Raw genomic sequence first — 17,654 nt, 5'->3', positions numbered from 1 at the left:
GCCAAAATCTGTCTTCCTGAAATCTCACCGGGACTCAGTTCTACCCTTGAAAGCAGTGGCTTTCAAATCAGGTTGTGCAGAAACTTAGGGCTGCAGAGAAGTGCCCCTGAGGGTGGGGGGAGGTTGCTTACAGAAAGTCCGAGGTAGCTGAGTTTTCTGTATTAGGGTGCCAAATAATAAGATTTTGCTTAAGAAAGGGACTTTGCTAAAGAAAGAGATGACAGAAAATTAGTATCCTGGAGAAACACTGGACAAAATTATTTCCTATTTGACACAGACACTTAAAAGGAAGACAAGTGATCCGCTCCTTAGACATCACTTCCTACAGATGTATTCATGGATTCTTTTGTCAGAAACTGAGCCTAACTTCCATGTACGTATTTATACCGTGGTTTTGTTTTTTGTTTGTTTGTTTGTTTTGTTTTTTAACTATTTGTCCTCTAGCAAGCAGGGGTGCAGTCTGATTATTCAAGGCCATGGATGGGTAACCCAGCTCTGAAAAGAGGCGAAGGGAAATGCAGGGTGGCTCTGACTCACCTGGTCGCTGCTAGGGAGAAGTGGTGCGTCTGAGCCCTGTCGCCTGTGGTGCTGGGCCATCCGGGCCATGATCACAGGGGAGGTTCGAGGGCTGTCTAGCCCAGGGTCTGACAGGATTGAGTTCCGATTCATCAATGACTGGAGGAACAGAAAATTCCTTGAGAAAGAAACTTGCCTGGAAGATCCTCAGGGCTCTGCTCATCAGCCAATATAAATCCAATACTTACTCTGTGCCTGGCATTGTATTAGCCTTTGGCTATGTCCTACCTCAATTAATGCTCATGATAGCCCTTTGAGCTAGAAACTATTATTCCTCCCACTTAACACATGAGGAAGCTAAGACTTGGAGAGGTTCCGGGACTTGCTGAAGGTCGAATAGCTGGTAGTGTGGTATTCCCTGGATGCAACCCAGACAGTCCAAAGCCACTGCCCACTAGGCTGCATTGCTTCCAGATGTGGGGCCCGGAGGAGAATGTCAACTGTGGATTATTTAGGACCTTCTCCCCCTTCTTGGTGTCTTTCCGACATACTGATCCTTCCACATACATTCATCATCTTCCCACAAATAGACAGGAGCAGTAAAAAAATAAAATTCCAACTATTATTTAAAATTCGGTTTTAAACATGTTTTCAATTACTTATTCACATATTTAATTAACCTGGCTAAGTAAATGTTTTGCTAACATCATTATTACTTCTTCCATTTACCCTTATTTTTATACTGCAAGTTTATATTTGCAATTAATAGATGCAGACTGAGAACACCAAGAAGACAACCCTTGAGGCCCAAGACTGAAGTTCTTTGGACCACTCCAGAGAAGATGAGCTGTTCAAGTACAGAAAGATCTGTGATAGGAGTTCCTGTCGTGGCTCAGTGGTTAGCAAACCCGACTATCATCCATGAGGATGCAGGTTCGATCCCTGACCTCGTTTAGTGGGTGAAGGATCTGGCATTGCTGTCGGCTGTGATATAGGTAGCAGATTTGGCTTGGAACTCGCATTGCTGTGGCTGTGGTGTAGGTCGGTGGCTACAGCTCCGACTGGACCCCTAGCCTGGGAACTGCCATATGCCTCCGGTGAGGCCCTAAAAAGACAAAAAGACCAATAAATAAATAAATAAATAAAAAATAAAAATAAAAGATCTGTAACAAAGAAAAAGAGCCTGCCACTTCTGATCAGTCTGGGTTCATCGGATTACTCTAAGATGATGTGACTCAGAGCCAGGTGGCAATGTGGTTTTGGTCCAGTCACTGTTTCAGAGGACTTCCGTCTCTGCTCCCTTCCCTTACACTCAAAGAGGGCTCACTACAGTTAACGACATGGCTTCTCTCCTCACTCTTTACATAACAGAGTGACTGTGATAAAATAGAACCAGATTTGATGATCTTGCATGTAGGATGCATTTGAAACCCATTTTTTGGAACCCAGAGCAGAATGACTACAACTCTTGGAACTGGGACCATAGCAAAGGGCCACAGAAGAAAGGCCCAAGAGGCCCCTGGTGCAAGCAGCGAGCAGAAAACCTTTAGATGCCCAGAGAAGGGATACTGAATGTATGGTTTTAAATGGGGTTCCCCCACCCCGGATGGCACTCACCTCGCTGAGGGAAGGAAAGCGTTCTGTGCCAGAATCCAAGCCACTGTCCCCCTCCTGCGAGTCCAGAGAGAGTCGGCCTGAGAAGAAAAGAGTTTACTCAGTAAGGAAGGAGCTGTGGCCTAGGGGAAAGAAGAGCCTTTATGCTGGGAACCTGTGCCCAGAGCAGGAGGGTGAAGCTGCCACCTGCCTTTCTTTCCCAGTTTCCCATGAGCTCTCCCCAAGACCCTCCACCCCGAGCTTTCACCCCCCCCCTGTACACCTGTGCCCAGGCCGTGCCATCTCCTAAAATAATCCTCCACAGCGCCATCTCACGTGTCCTAGCCCTCAGCTCATCCCAGCCCTCTTTGGGTTCCCATCCACTTCCTGTTACGATAGCATTTCTTCAGCTCCCAGCTGCCAGGTGCTGGCAGGCATGCTGTTGTCTGGACCACCAGTGTTCCAGTATCTCCCTGGCACTTAACTATCCAGGGCTGTTAGTTACACACTCTCATTTCTACTGAATAAGTTGTATCCCTGACACCAGTACTGCTTTCTCTCATTATTCCATTTCCCAGAGGCAGGGATTATGTATTTTTTTGCACCCCTGAATCTACCCAAGCTGGGGGGACAACAGATAAGAAGCCCAGAAGGGACTAGAGGGGTACTGAGGGGACTCACCTTCTGATGACCTCTGGCTGATGTCACCATACAGTGGAAGTATGTCCTAAAAAAAAAGGTCCAGAGGGTGGGCAAAGTCTCTCCCCCTACTGTTTTCTTCCAATCAGCCCTTCCCTCAGTCTCAGCAGATAACATCTGCTTACAATTAGTGGCCTCTTCTGCTTCATTGCCTTAAAAATGCCCAGTTAGAAGAGCTGTTGCCTCATTTGCACAGTTTGGGGAGAATGGTGACCCCTACTGGTGGAAAGGAAGCTTTACTGTCAGTAAAATTCAAAAATCTCCCTTGATTTCTCACTGTGGACCTCAAAGCCATCGTCTATTGCCTTAGTTAGGCTGGACACAGAAAGAACTTCCTAACTATAAGGGAGTAAGAAAAGTTCCAGCAGGTGACTGAGGGCAGATGAAAGCTCTGCCTCTAAAGATCCTTGAAGACTGACAGGCGCTGGCCTGGGGCGGACCAACCACTGTGGAGGGAATGAGGTTGCTAGTGTTTTACTGTTCATGAAGCACTCTTGTCTCCATCTCATTTAGTTTTTCTTAACAACTCTGAAGCAGGTATAGTACTTCCATATTATAAATGAGGAAACAGCAACCCAGAGATCTTTTTCTTTTTTTCCTTTTCTTTTTTTTTTTTATGGCCACCCTTGTGGCAAATGGAAGTTCCCAGGCTAGCGGTTGAATCAAGCTGCAGCTGCAGACCTACACCGCAGCCACAGCAACACCACATCTGAGCTGCATCCGCAACCTACACCACGGCTGTGGCAACGTTGGATCCTTCACCCACTGAGCGAGGACAGGGATCAAACCTGCATCCTCACAGAGACAATGTTGGGTCCTTAACCCACTAAGCCACAATGGGAACTCCAAGCCCAGAAATCTTAAGTAACTTGCCCAAGCTACACAGCAGGTAAACTCTAAAGCCAGGGTTGGCGCTCAGACCTCCAGATTCTAAGCTGAGCGTTTTGGACTCACCACTTAACAGAGCACGTGAACACAGAGGCAGCAGCAACAGCAAACATGCACTGGCCCATGTGCTGAGGGCCTCCTTTAATTCTGACAATAACACCAGCAGGCAGATCCTGCCCCAGAGTCTTAGAGCTGGTGAGCACTACAGCTGGGACGTGAATACAGATGGTCTATGTCCTGAACCTGAGCTCCTATTGACCATGTGATACTGAGAAGTCCTTCAGAAAATAGAACAGTTTAAATCTGATTAGCCTGTTTCCCTGACTTTTTTTTTTTGATCTGGATGTCCTGAAAAAGAAAGTAGATAATCCTCAAATAATTTCTATTGGCTTTGGCAAATATTATTCTTGGAGATCCTAAAGTTTTTGGAGAGTCACTTCTTATTTACTCAAAGAATGAAGGCCTGATGGAGAGAAGTAAGGCCCACACAGTCAAGTGCCTGACTGGGACAGATAAGGAAGGGTCTCCTCTCTGGGATGTCCCACAAAGTGTGGGTGCACTGCTGCTCTAGATCCCTCTCAACTGACTGGGGATCCTTCACTTAGGCTGATTGATTGATTTTGCTTTTTAGGGCCACACCTACAACATGTAGAAGTTCCCAAGCTAGGGGTCAAATTGGAGCTATAGCTGCCAGTCTATACCACAGTCACAGCCATGCCAGATCCCTAACCCACCGAGCGGAGCCAGGGATCAAACCTATATCCTCATGTTTACTAGTTGGGTTCGCTACCGCTGAGCCACAATGGGAACTCCCTAGGCTTTAAATGAGACTTTTAAAAGTGCTCTTATTTCTTTGAAAGACCCATTACTGGAGGGAGAGGTGGTGGGAAAAGCCACCAGATGAATACCGAGTAAAATCAGTGTCAGAATATACATCAGCTATGAGGACGGATCATTAGGAGATGAAGGCTGGCAGTCTGATTTATTGCATACTTATTTCTTTCCATGGCAACTCTAAGCTGTTGGAGGGTAAGACAGGCTACTTCTTTTTATGGGTCCCAAGGGTCAGGACAGTGATCAGTCTCTGTGGTGCTAAATAAAGAACTGTTGCCCTCTGCTGCTTTATAAAACACAAAACACTCACTAGCTCAGCCTGGGGGGCCTATATGACTCGGGAGGCCTTTGTCCTAGCTCTCTCCCTCATTCTCCCTCCTAGAGCTGTGCCTACCATCACTCACCACTAAGCCACCAGTCTCCTGCTGGATCTTCAGCTGTAACTGAGTGACTCGCCGCCGGGCGCCTTCGATCTGCTCTTCCAGCAGGCTGGCGGGGTTCCGGCTATACACCTCACAGATTCGCTGGGGGTGGGGGGGCGAGGACGACAGGGAGGGAGGCAAAAGGCAGAGGAGTGGTTAGTAGAGAATGGACGACTCACCAGTGGGGAAAGGGCAGGCAGTTATCCCAACACAAAGACGAGAGAAAGGACATCTCTGCCTCCGAGGAGATGCGTGTTGTGTCACCTTCACTCAGGAGCGGAAAGAGGTATAAACGGAACACATGAGAAACAGAACACATGAGGCAACTGGAGAGAGAAGACACAACACAAAGGCCTGTCCTAATCTGACCTGTTCCTAAGGCCTACGTGCAAAATGAGGTCTCCCTTGACTGCTACCCCAGGTCAGAGATTTAAGTGATTGGCCAGACCCGCACACACACAAAAGCGCTAAGGAGGAAACACACATGCAGTGAGAGAACTGCAGGAGACAAGGAAGAAGCGAGGACCAGGGCAGCCAGCACCCCTGTGCCCAGCCCTGTAGCCGGGGACCCCCCTGACACTAATCTGCATCCTCGCAGCATGCAGCAGAACGTAGCATGTGTTCCGAGCTTGAGCTCTGCAGTCGGGGATGCCTGGCTCCGAACTCTGGCACCTCCACTTACTAGCTGTGTAGACCTGGGCAAGCTTTACTACATCCTCATTGATAAAACGGAGATGACGGTACCTGCCTCCAGGGACGGCTCTATGGCCTGAATGAGAAACTGTCTGTAAAGTGCTGAGTACGACGACTGGTGCATGATGACGTGACTGACTATACGGCAGCTATTATTATTTTACTACCAAAGGAAATGCTCAATGAAGCTGGCAGGTCAAGTAATTCAACAGACACATTTTCCTCCAAGCTCAGCTGGGGGCCCCCTGCTACCTGACCCCCTACTCCCAAACCCTCATACTTACTGTTAGGTCTGCTCCATGTCTCTCAAGCCCCCTTCTGTCTCTGCAGACAATATCCTCTTTAAACCATTTCAAAGCATCTGCCTCCATCCTTTCCTTCTGTCTCGGAAGAGAAACTATCTAAACCTTCAACAAAGTAAATGCCTCCAACTGCCACGGGCTCTTCCTGGGCGGTGTTCTCATATCTCCTTTTCCGATGGCTCCTTTCCCTCATCTTACAAAAATGCTCAAGTTCCTTGTCTTAAAACAAACAAACCACTACACCCAAACTCTTGCCATCAACTCTGATTCAAGCCTTCTTCAGTCTTTTCTCCTCTCGCACAGCCACGTTTCTAACCAGGGTCTATGTGTAGAGCCCAGACTTCCTAGCTTTCCAGCCACTCACCAACATATACAGCTCCTCTATCGCCTCACTCTGCCAAGGAGGGAAAGGACCTAATGGCCAAATCTAATGGTCTCTTCATAGTCCCATCTCTCTAGACTTCTTTATTTACTTTTATTTTTTTGTCTTTTTGCCTTTTCTAGGGCTGCTCCTGTGGCATATGGAGGTTCCTATACTAGAGGTCTAACTGGAGCTGTATCCGCCGGCCTACGCCAGAGCCACAGCAACTCGGGATCCGAGCCGCGTCTGCAACCTACATCACAGCTCACGGCAACGCTGGATCGTTAATCCACTGAGCAAGGCAGGGATCGAACCCGCAACCTCATGGTTCCTAGTCGGATTTGTTAACCACTGAGCCACGATGGGAGCTCCTCCAGATTTCTTTAAATACCCATCTCCTCAAAAACACTATCGTCTTTAGACTTTTTTTTTTTTTTTTTTTGCAAGTAAGCAAAGTCTTTAGTAAAGGAATGCAGACAGCTCCCAGGGTTGCTGGGAGGGGGTAGAAGAGCCCCCCATCTTTTGACTTCTTAACTCGACACCATCTTGTGTGGCCTCACACCGCTCCCCCGACTGCAGCTTTATGCCTGCCTCCTCTCTTAAATCTAAGCGAGCTCTCCACTCCACATTTACAGAGAACTGATACATGCCAGGTCCTGGACCAGCTAAGCAGGGGAAATATGCAAATGCAGGATGGTCTTGGCCTTTATGGAGCCCAGTCCAATAGAGGATGACAAATAAATAATTAAAATACAAATTTAACAGCAGCTAGTGTGATGTCAGAGGCTGGTGCAGTGTGCTCCAGAAGCACGGAAGTTCAAAATTCCACCCTCAGCTCTTTCTTCTTCTCTGCAGGGTAATACCATCAGGTCACCAGTTTAAAATGACCAGCTTTATGCTGAGACTACCTGAGACTCTCTTTCAACCCAGTCTTTTTTCCTGAGGTTCATTCTGGTTATCTCCATAGGCCTGGTGGATAGTCATTGTATCTCGATGTCTCCTGGGCACCTTAAACTCAGGACATCCTAAGCTGACCTTCGTTTTTTCCTCCTAAACCCTGCTCCTCTCCTCTGTTTCACTCCATCCATGGCAGCACCATCTATCTGGGCACCCAACCTTGGGGCTAACTTTTCTCTCTTCTCCTTTACCTCCCCTTCCAGTCCATAAGTTCTATCGAGCTCATCCCTGAGGTGTCTCCCATTGCCATCCCCATCTTTCTGTTCTTATGCCTACTGTCATTGTTTCTCATCTACTGCATGGTTTCCTTGTGTCAATCCATGTAACATACTTTTTTAAAGAACGCTGACTTGAAGATAGGATCACGCCCCTACTCAAATCCTTTGATCAGTTCCCACTCTCTCCAGAGCACTTTCCAGAGTGAAACAGACCAAACCCAATTTCAGATGATCATTGCATAATGAAATCTTCTTTCTTTTGGGGTTTAATGGCATTGAAATTTTTTTTTTAAATTACGTATAATTCACGTAACATAAACGTTACCATTCTAAAGTATACAATTCAGTGGGTTTTAGCATCTTCGCTGTGTTGTACAACCACCCCACTATCTAATTCCAGAACGTTTCCATCAGCCCAACAAGAAAGCAGTCACTCCCAACTTCTCCCCTCCTCCACCCCTCGGCAATCATTAATATACTGTCTTCATGGATTTAGCTATTCTGGACTTCCATATAAATGGAATTATACACTACGCGGCCTTTTGTGTCTGGTTTCTTTTGCTTAGTATGTTTTCAGGGTTCTTCCATGCTAAAGCATGCATCAGTAGTTCAATCCTTTTTATGGCTGAATAATATCATATTTTAATGATACAATTTGTTTATCTAGTCACCGGTGGATGGAAATCTGAGTTGTTGCCACTTTCTGGCTATTATGCTATTAATCAATGCTATTACGAACGTTCACGTACCAGCTTTATGTGTGGAACTCTCTTGGGTAGATACTTAGGAGTGGAACTGACAGATCCTATCTCTGGGTTTAATATTTTGAACAACTGCCAAACTGGTTGCACTATTTTACACTTTCACTATCAATGGTGGGAGCAGATTAGGATAGAGAATATAGAGAAAATGTAAGCAAGTATTTCTCTATATTCTCACCAAATAACTGTTATTTTGGCTCTAGTCATCCTTGTAGGTGTAAAGCGGCCTCTTGTAGTTTTGGGTAGCCTCTCCCTAATGACTCATGATGGTGAGCACCTTTTCATGTGCTTATTGGTCATCTGTATGTCTTCTTCTTTCTTTCTTCCTTTTTTTTTTTGCTTTTTTAGGGCCGCACCTGTGGCATGTAAGACGTTCCCAGGCTAGGGGTTGAATTTGGAGCTGTAGCCACCAGCCTACACCACAGTCACAGCAACGCAGGTTTTTTTTTTTTTTTTTTTTTGGTCTTTTTGGCATTTCTTGGGCCGCTTCTGCGGCATATGGAGGTTCCCAGGCTAGGGGTTGAATTGGAGCTGTAGCCACCAGCCTATGCCAGAGCCACAGCAACGTAGGATCCGAGCCGCGTCTGCAACCTACACCACAGCTCAGGGCAACGCCGGATCGTTAACCCACTGAGCAAGGGCAGGAACCAAACCCGCAACCTCATGGTTCCTAGTCGGATTTGTTAACCACTGCGCCACGACGGGAACTCCGAAACGCAGGTTCTGAGCTGTGTCTGTGACCTACACAACAGCTCACGGCAAGGCTGAATCCTTAACCCACTGAATGAGGCCAGGAATCGAACCCGCATCCTCATGGATTCTAGTCAGGTTCATTAACCACTAAATCATGACAGGACCTCCCTGTATGTCTTCGTTATTAAACTGTCTGTTCAAATCTTTTGCCAACTTTTATTTTTATTTTTAATTTTTAAATTTTTTTTTAGAGCCGCCCCATGGCGTATGGAAGTTCCTAGGCCAGGGGTCGAATCGGAGCTGCCATTGCCAGCCTACACCAAGTTCATGGCAAAGCTGGATCCTAAATGCACTGAGCAAGGCCAGGGATCGAACCCACATCTCAGGATACTAGTCAGATTCATTTCTGCTGTGCCACAAAGGGAACTCCCTTTTGCCAACTTTTAAATGGCACTGAGCTATAAATGTCTGTTACATATGAGCTGCAAATATTTTCTCCTACTGTGTGGTCATCTTTTCATTCTCTCAATAATGTTCTTTGACACACAAGTTTTTAATTTTGATGAAGTTTAATTTATTCTTTTTTTTTTTTTCTTGGTTGTTTGTAATTCTGGTGTCGTATCTAAGAAACCACTGCCTAATCCAAGGTCATGAAGATTTACGTGTTTCCTTCTAAAGAGTTTTACAGTTTTTTTTTTCCCTTTTCTTTTTAGGGCTGCACCTTCGGCATATGAAGTTTCTGGGCTAGGGGTAGAATAGGAGCTGCAGCTGACAGCCTATGCCACAGCCACAGCCACGCAAGATCTGAGCCGCTTCTGCAACCCACACCACAGCTGCGGCAATACCAGATCCTTAACCCACTGAGCAAGGCCAGGGATTGAACCTGCATCCTCATGGATACTAGTCTAGTTCTTAACCTGCTATGCCACAATAGGAACTCTGAGTTTTGAAGTTTTAAAAAATAGTTTTAGCTTTTACATTTAAGCTTTTGATCCCTTTTGTGCTAAATTTTGTTTACTGTGTGAGGTAAGAGCCCAAATTCATTCTTTGCATTACAGATACCAGTTGTCCCAGAACCATTTGTTGATGACTGTTCTTTCTTCACTCAACTATCTTGACACCTTGTCACGAACCAATTGACCACAGATGCATGGGTTAATTTTTGGACCCTGAATTCCATTCTGTTGATCTACAGGTCTAACCTTATACTAATACCACATATCTTGATTATTCTATAACATCAAAATATAAGCATCAGCACCTATAATATAATATAACTCTATCTTCATTCATCCATTGGTATTCTACTGGATTATAAATTCCTGAAAGGAAAGATTCATCTCTCACTTATCTTTATAACCATTCAACCTTTGTCCCGAGCACTGGTCCCTGGCTCCACTGCAACACACACAGTACCCAGCACACAGTAGGAACTCAGTGTTTGTTAAATAAATGAGTGCATTTCCATGTCTTGAGGCCTTTGACCTCTGCTGTCCATTCACTAGCATTCTCTTCTCCATCTCTTTTGCCTACGGAAGTCCTGTTCTTCAAGGCCCAGCTGAAATCCAATCCTCTCAGTGAAGCTTGCCCCACACTTCCCATTATTAATTAACTGCTCTCTTCTTTGTTCTCTGTTGCAAGCTCTTTGTTCCTCCTGCTCTCTTTCCTATTGTGATATGAATTTTCCCATGAGATTGGAAACATGGTGATGGCAAGAGCTGTCTAATCTTCTTAATCTCTGTATACCATAGGAACTGAAACAACGCTTCATGTTCAGTGGGCACCTAACAGAAATTTCCTGAATTGAAATGAAGGGGTGAAAGACAAAAAAACAAACCAAAAAAACCCCCAAAGGAGTTCCCATCGTGGCACAGTGGTTAACGAATCCGACTAGGAACCATGAAGTTGCGGGTTCAATCCCTGGCCTTGCTCAGTGGGTTGAGGATCTGGCATTGCTGTGAGCTGTGGTGTAGGTCACAGACTCGGCTTGGATCCCGCGTTGCTGTGGCTCTGGCATCGGCTGGTAGCTACAGTTCTGATTGGACCCCTAGCCTGGGAACATCCATATGCCGTGGGTTCGGGTCTAGAAAAGACAAAAAGACAAAAAAAAAAGACAGAAATGAAGGGGTGAGGAGCCCACTGTAAGCCATGGCCATTATAGGAATCTGGTTATTCCCTTCCAGCCAAATTTACTTTCTTTTTGTTCTCCCTGCATCATTCCCTTCCCTGTAGCCCCTCCACAACACTGCACCCCCCTTCCATCAGCCCAGCCCAGCATTCACCAGTCCCCCACCCTCACTTTCCTTCCCTCCTACTCTTCCTTTCCTAGAAACCTGCAAGATCAATTCCAACCGATTTTTCTCAGTTCTAACATTCCTTCATTTTATGTTACTTGTCTCATCACGTGCTTGCATGTGGTCTACATACTCACCATTCTAATCTATCACCCATGAGCTCTATCATTCTGTTCACTCTATAGGACAATATACAGTCTATCAGTCCAATTCTGCTTTAACAAATCTCACTGGTCTATGACAATTCTTGAGGAGTCCTAAAGTTTCACTTTTTTTTCCTTTTTGTTTTTTAGGGCCGCACCTGTGGCATATGGAAGTCCCCAGGCCAGGGGTCAAATCAGAGCAGTAGCTACCAGCCTACACCACAGCCATGGCAAAACTGGATCCCAGCCACATCTGTGACCTAGCTGCAGCTTGCGACAATGCCAGATCCTTAACCCACGAAGAGAGGCCAGGGATCGAACGCGAATCCTCATGGACATAAGTCAGATTCCTAACCTGCTAAGCCACAATGGGAACTCCAAGTTTGACTTTTTAAGGTTTTACTGTGATAGGCTATGGCCTGCAAATTAAGTTGTACACATTGGCAGCTTGCTCTGATAAAGTATTATTCCATTAAGGCAATGGTCAGACTACTCTCAGCAGGGACCTTACCTGTAACTCTTTCTCCTCCTGCCTCAGCATATTCCTAAGGATCTGGGTGGCGTGTTTTTGAAATTCGGGATCCTGGGAAAGGAAAATATGACAGTAGTGAGTTGGGGACCAGGTCAATAGCTTTATTCTTTTTGACTTGCTGATTCCTGAGCAAGGAAAGCATGAGAATAGAGCCTGCGTCCTAAGAATGTTTTATATAACACTCACTATCTCACTGGAATTCAGTAAACATAAATTTTTTTTTTTTTGGCTTTTTGCCATATCTTGGGCTGCTCCTGAAGCATATGGAGGTTCCATATGCTGCAGGAGTCTAATTGGAGCTGCAGCCACCAGCCTACACCACAGCCACAGCAACGCAGGATCCAAGCCATGTCTGTGACCTACACTACAGCTCACAGCAACGCCGGATCCTTCACCCACTGAGCAAGGCCAGGGATCGAACCCGCAACCTCATGGTTCCTAGTCGGATTCGTTAACCACTGAGCCATGACAGGAACTCCTTTTTTTTTTTTTTTTCTTTGTCTTTTTCAGCGACAACTGCAGCATATGGAGGTTCCCAGGCTAAGGGCTGAATCGGGGCTACAGCTGCAGGCCTATGCCACAGCCACAGCAAATGCCAGATCTGAGCCACGCCTGCGACCTACACCACAGCTCATGGCAACACTGGATCCTTAACCCACTGAGCGAAGCCAGTGACTGGACCCGTGTCCTCATGGATCCTAGTTGGGTTTTTAACCCGCTGAGCCACAACAGGAACTCTCCATAAAAATCTTATTTTGATTTCATTCCTAACTTCCTAGAGACCCTGGCGGTAATCACCTCTGATATCAAGCCGCTCTCTAAAGTCTCCCAGGATGTGCTGCTCAGTCTTCTTTCCAACCAGAAAACCCCATTCTCTACTTGTGTCTGCCTCTTGTCCTCTTTTAACTCCTCACACAGCTTTTCCCTGGTCCTGGGGCTCCCTCCCTATTGCTGTCCTTTCCTGACTCTCTCTGCCTTCTGATTGGGCTCCATTTTTTTTTTTAATTTTTTCTTGTCTTTTGAGGGCCACACCCACAGAATATGGAGGTTCCCAGGCTACAGGTCAAATCAGAGCTGTAGCTGTCAGCCTACACCACAGCCACAGCAATGCAGGATCTGAGCCGTGTCTGCTACCTACACCACAGCTCATGGCAACGCCAGATCCTTAACCCACTGAGCAAAGCCAGGGATCGAACCCGCAACCTCAAGGATACGAGTCAGATTCATTTCCGCTGGACCACGACGAGAACTCCTGGGCTCCATTTACCATTCCTCAAGCAGCCTTATTTCCGCAGGAAGCCTTTCCATTACTCCTTGACTCACGCCATGCCCCTCTAACAGTGACCAGCAACAGCCCTTACAGGCCTCACCGTGCCTGGAGTGTGCACCCTCTCCCCGATGGGGAGGAGCACTCTCAAAGGGCCTTCTGAGAGTCATCCACACTCGGGAAACACACTGCCTGCTGCTGTCTGATAAAAACCGCAAACGCACTTACATGGGAAGAGGACGCTAAGGCTTGGAACACCGTTTTAACGCAGCTCTCATTTTGTTCCACTTCATGATGGCCTTCATATAGCTCTCTGACTTGTCTCTTCCTACCAGCCATTCAGTTTAACCTGCTTTCATCCCCACGGGGAGCTCTTCAAAGGGACCCCAGGATGAGGAGAAGCACAGGAGGACCATTACCTGCAGAGGTTTTGGTCCTGTGATGCGCTGCGGAGGCGGCGGAGGTGGAGGAGGAGGTGGTGGCGGAACCACAGGGGTGACTCGGGGAGCTCCTGCTGGGGCCGGGTCCTGCTGGAGCCCAGAGACACCAACAGATGAGGGCGAAGAGCCCAGGAGGGTCAGAGCAACATAGGCACCAGCTGCAGGAAGACAAAGGGAGGCGTCTTAAGTGGTTTGTTCTGGACGGCAGACTTTCAAGATACAGCGGGGTGTCTTCCTTCCCTTCTTTAACCTTATAATTCTGTAAAGTTCTCTTAATTTTTTTTTTTTTTCTTTTTGGCCACACCGTGGCATATGGAGTTTCCAGGCCAGGGATTGGATCCAAACCACAGTTGCAACCTACACCACAGCTATGGGCAACGTCGGATTCTTAACCCACTGTGCTGGGCAGGGAATCGAACCTGCGTCCCGGCGCTGCAGAGACACCGCTGATCCCACTGTGCCACAGCAGAAAACTCCAAGTTCTCCTCACCTTTGATGCCCTACCTATTCTCTAATTCTGGTCCTTCTATCCTGCATCAACACAAGTATCCCTTCCTTCCGTCTCCTCAGGCAGAGACCACAAACAAAATCCCCCAAGTAACTATCTGGGAGCCGCCCACTCAGTCCCTGTTTCCTGGGCCTGGGAGAGGGGAAGGAGTGGTACTTGAGTGACACCTGGTCTCAAGGGAATGTGCCCTAAATGCATTGCAGAGATGGGTGGGAAAATAAAGAAGTCTGATGGGAGACTAATAGTGCTTCCGCCTAAGATGACAGTAGGGCGCTGCGGTAGTCTAAGATGACCACACCAAGATTAAAGACGTGACTCTGGGAGTTCCCGTCGTGGTGCAGTGGTTAACGAATCCGACTAGGAACCATGAGGTTGCGGGTTCGGTCCCTTCCCTTGCTCAGTGGGTTAACGATCCGGCGTTGCCCTGAGCTGTGGTGTAGGTTGCAGACGCGGCTCGGATCCCATGTTGCTGTGGCTCTGGCGTAGGCCAGTGGCTACAGCTCCAATTCGACCCCTAGCCTGGGAACCTCCATATGCCGCGGGAGCGGCCCAAAGAAATAGCAAAAAGCCAAAAAGCCAAAAAAAAAAAAAGACGTGACTCTGGTCACCTCACTTGTCTACAAGAAAAAGTTCCCCAGGTCCACAGGCCTGCTTTCCCCCCCGCCCCGTCCTCCCAGCCCATCTGCCCCCGTATTTTCTTTCATTGTCAGTGCTCTCCAACTCACACTTGATAAGCTTCACCACCTCCAGGTGTGAGCTATTGGTCACCATGGTGCCATTCACCTGTTGGGGGACAAATGACATTACTGAATAGTGGAAACCCAGGGGATGCTTCTCCTAGGTCAAACGCCACCCCCTGAGGGAGCCATTTCCCAATGCACTTTAGCTCCCTCTGCTCACTTGTTTATTCAGATTCACATTGGGAATTGGCTCCCGTTCACATCTGCCAAATGGTCTCCCTTCCCACCTCGCATGTAGGTTTTCAGGGATAAAACCTGCAGCTCCATTCATTCAACTGTTCATTCTTTCATTATTTTTTATTATTGTTATTTTTGTATATCCTTTTCCAACTATTAGCCTGTATCCATGGCAGCTCAGGAGTGTGCTTCCTCCTCACCGGAGGGCTGAGGAGTCTCATCTAAGGTTTCCCTGATGCTTCAAGGACTCCGAATGGCAGAAGAAAGCACTGAATGAATGAGGCAGACAGGTTACAACAGAGGCAGGAACCTCAAGGGAGCGGTGTATGGAGGAGAGAATCTCAACCTGAGAATCCAAGGGTGGTGGAGCCTTGACTAGTCTCAATCTCCCCCTCCTAGTCCTTTCATCATTTTCGAAATGGGAACAGTAAAACCTGTCACAGAAGCTTTGTCAGAGCCAGGAGGGGCCTAGAATACGGAACACAGCTATCTCAGTGCCCATGCTGTCACAGGATACCACTCACCCTTACGGTACCACCCCCTCCTCAGTGACTGACAGCAGCTAGCATCAAAACAGAAGTGTGCAGGATGGGCCAAGGGCAGAGTGACGGCGCACCCCCTCCTCTGGCTGAGGGCAGAGAGGGAGGTTACTCACCTTGATGATCCGGTCGCCCTCTTTCACACCGGCTTTCATGGCTGCACCTCCTGTGAGGAAGAAGACCTGGTCAGCAGAGCCCCACAACTTTTCCAGAGGTCGCTGAATCTACACCAAAGACCCTGTCAGATCACCTTCCCCCACAAATTTCTTCTCACCTCTCTGGGTTAAGTACCTCAAATGCTGGGTGTACATCCTAGCCCGCTATTCTGCTTCAGCGACATAACTACCTTTGAGCTAGAGTGGACTGTACAAGGTCACAGCTCCTGCTCTATCTTCCAGACCAGGCTCTGGGGAGAGTGCCTGTGTTTTTTTGTTTGTTTGTTTGTTTGTTTTTAATGGCAGCACCCGCGACATATGCAAGTTCCTGGGCCAGGGACTGAATCCGAGCCAAAGCTGCAACCTACGTTGCAGCTGCAGCAATGCCAGATCCTTCAACCCACTGTGCTGGGCTGGGGATGGAACCCACGCCTCCGCAGCAACCCAAGCTGCTGCAGTCAGATTTTTAACCCAATGTGCCACAGTGGGAACTACACGTGCACTTTATTTGAACACGTCCAGATGTATTCCAAGGACAAATAAGAGTTATTTCAGAGTTCCCACTGGGGCACAGTGGATTAATGATCTGGCATTGCTGCAGCTGTGCTGTAGGTTGCAGCTGTGGCTCGGTTTCGATCCCTGGCCAGGAAACTTCCTTATGCCACCAGGCGAGCTGAAAAAGAAAAAAGTCACTTTTATTATACAGTGGGAAGAACAAATCCACTGTATTAAATAAAATTATTAAAGTAATAATCATTTTTAAGAATTAATAATCATTTTAAGAGAAGTATAAGGATTGTGGGTTTTCTTCTTTTGTTTTTTGAATTTATATGCCTTATATTTTACAAAATTAAGGAGAAAAAGCATTCCTCAGTCAGACACAATATCCATACCTATAATACATTCAGGTAATGGAGACACAACCATTTCACATAAAGGCTACTGCAGCAAGAATTTTCAAACCATGGCCCCTAAGTCCTGAGAGGCCTGTAAAGATATTCTGGGGGCTCATATGATTAAAAGTGATAATGAGAGTTCTTGGCATGGCTCAGCAGTTAACAAACCTGGCTAGTATCCATGAGGACGTGGGTTTGATCCCTGGCCTCGCTCAATGGGTTAAGGATCCAGCATTGCCATGAGCTGTGATGTAGGTCACAGATGTGGCTCGGATCTGGCAGATGCTGTGGCTCTGGTGTAGGCCGGTGGCTACAGCTCTGATTTCACCCCTAGCCTGGGAACCTTATATGCTGCGGGTGCGGCCCTAAAAAGACAAAAAAAAAAAAAAAGAGGTGATAATGAAAATTGCTTTATTTTCTCTTAAAAAATTGCTTTAGACTATTTACAGTTTCTCCTTGATAAGTGGACTCAGTTAAGAGCTTCTGATTTGTGACCGAGAGGTTTTCAGAACACATCTCAACTGTTCCAGGTGAGGAACCACTCAGCTCGAGCTGCAGTGGTTTTGACCACCAGGTACAGTCGTCCCTCGGTATCCAGTGGCGATTGGTTCTAGGACCCCATGGACACCAAAATCTGCAGACGCTCAAGTCCCTTACTTGAAATGACATAGTACACAGCCACGGGTTTCTCTTCTGTGGATTCAGCCAACTGCAGATGGAAACTTCCATCTGCAGTTGGTTGAACCCGTGGATGTGGAATTCTCAGTTGCAAAACTTACAGATAAGGAGAGCCAAATGCCGTTTTAAATAAGCTAGACTCCTCGTTTAAGTTATACCCAGGAAGCATAAGAAACACGAATGTTGAAATAAGTTCATGAGAAACATTAAAATTATGTCTTTTGTAAATTTGCCCCAAGATGATCATTAAATCTGTAAGTTACATTCATCTGATCAAAACAAAACTCCCACAAAGCACATCTAGATGTTTCCAGTCTCAAGAGAGAAATTACAGTGATGACGACACTC

The 17,654-nt window shown here is 46.9% G+C and overlaps 1 protein-coding gene across 10 annotated transcripts in view; it reads right to left on the bottom strand.

Annotated features, from left to right (window-relative positions):
* ARHGEF11 (Rho guanine nucleotide exchange factor 11) overlaps nt 1-17,654 on the bottom strand; it is a 115,147-nt gene that overhangs the window by 33,453 nt on the left and 64,040 nt on the right. For 7 of the 10 annotated variants that reach the window (XM_047784270.1, XM_047784271.1, XM_047784264.1 and 4 more), the window contains 8 exons: nt 15,694-15,743; nt 14,847-14,904; nt 13,593-13,771; nt 11,886-11,957; nt 4,935-5,054; nt 2,791-2,836; nt 2,134-2,210; nt 538-675 (listed from right to left, as the gene is read on the bottom strand). In XM_047784270.1, the coding sequence (XP_047640226.1) occupies nt 538-675; nt 2,134-2,210; nt 2,791-2,836; nt 4,935-5,054; nt 11,886-11,957; nt 13,593-13,771; nt 14,847-14,904; nt 15,694-15,743 (740 nt within the window). The remainder of the gene's footprint in view (nt 1-537; nt 676-2,133; nt 2,211-2,790; nt 2,837-4,934; nt 5,055-11,885; nt 11,958-13,592; nt 13,772-14,846; nt 14,905-15,693; nt 15,744-17,654) is intronic. The other 3 variants (XM_047784274.1, XM_047784272.1, XM_047784273.1) reach the window with 1 other exon arrangement.

The sequence above is a fragment of the Phacochoerus africanus genome, chromosome 6 (genome assembly GCF_016906955.1).
Source record: "Phacochoerus africanus isolate WHEZ1 chromosome 6, ROS_Pafr_v1, whole genome shotgun sequence".
In the NCBI taxonomy this organism is placed as follows: Eukaryota; Metazoa; Chordata; class Mammalia; order Artiodactyla; family Suidae; genus Phacochoerus; species Phacochoerus africanus.
The sequence above is the reverse complement of the archived record's forward strand: the minus strand, read 5'-3'. Positions and strand labels throughout refer to the sequence as shown.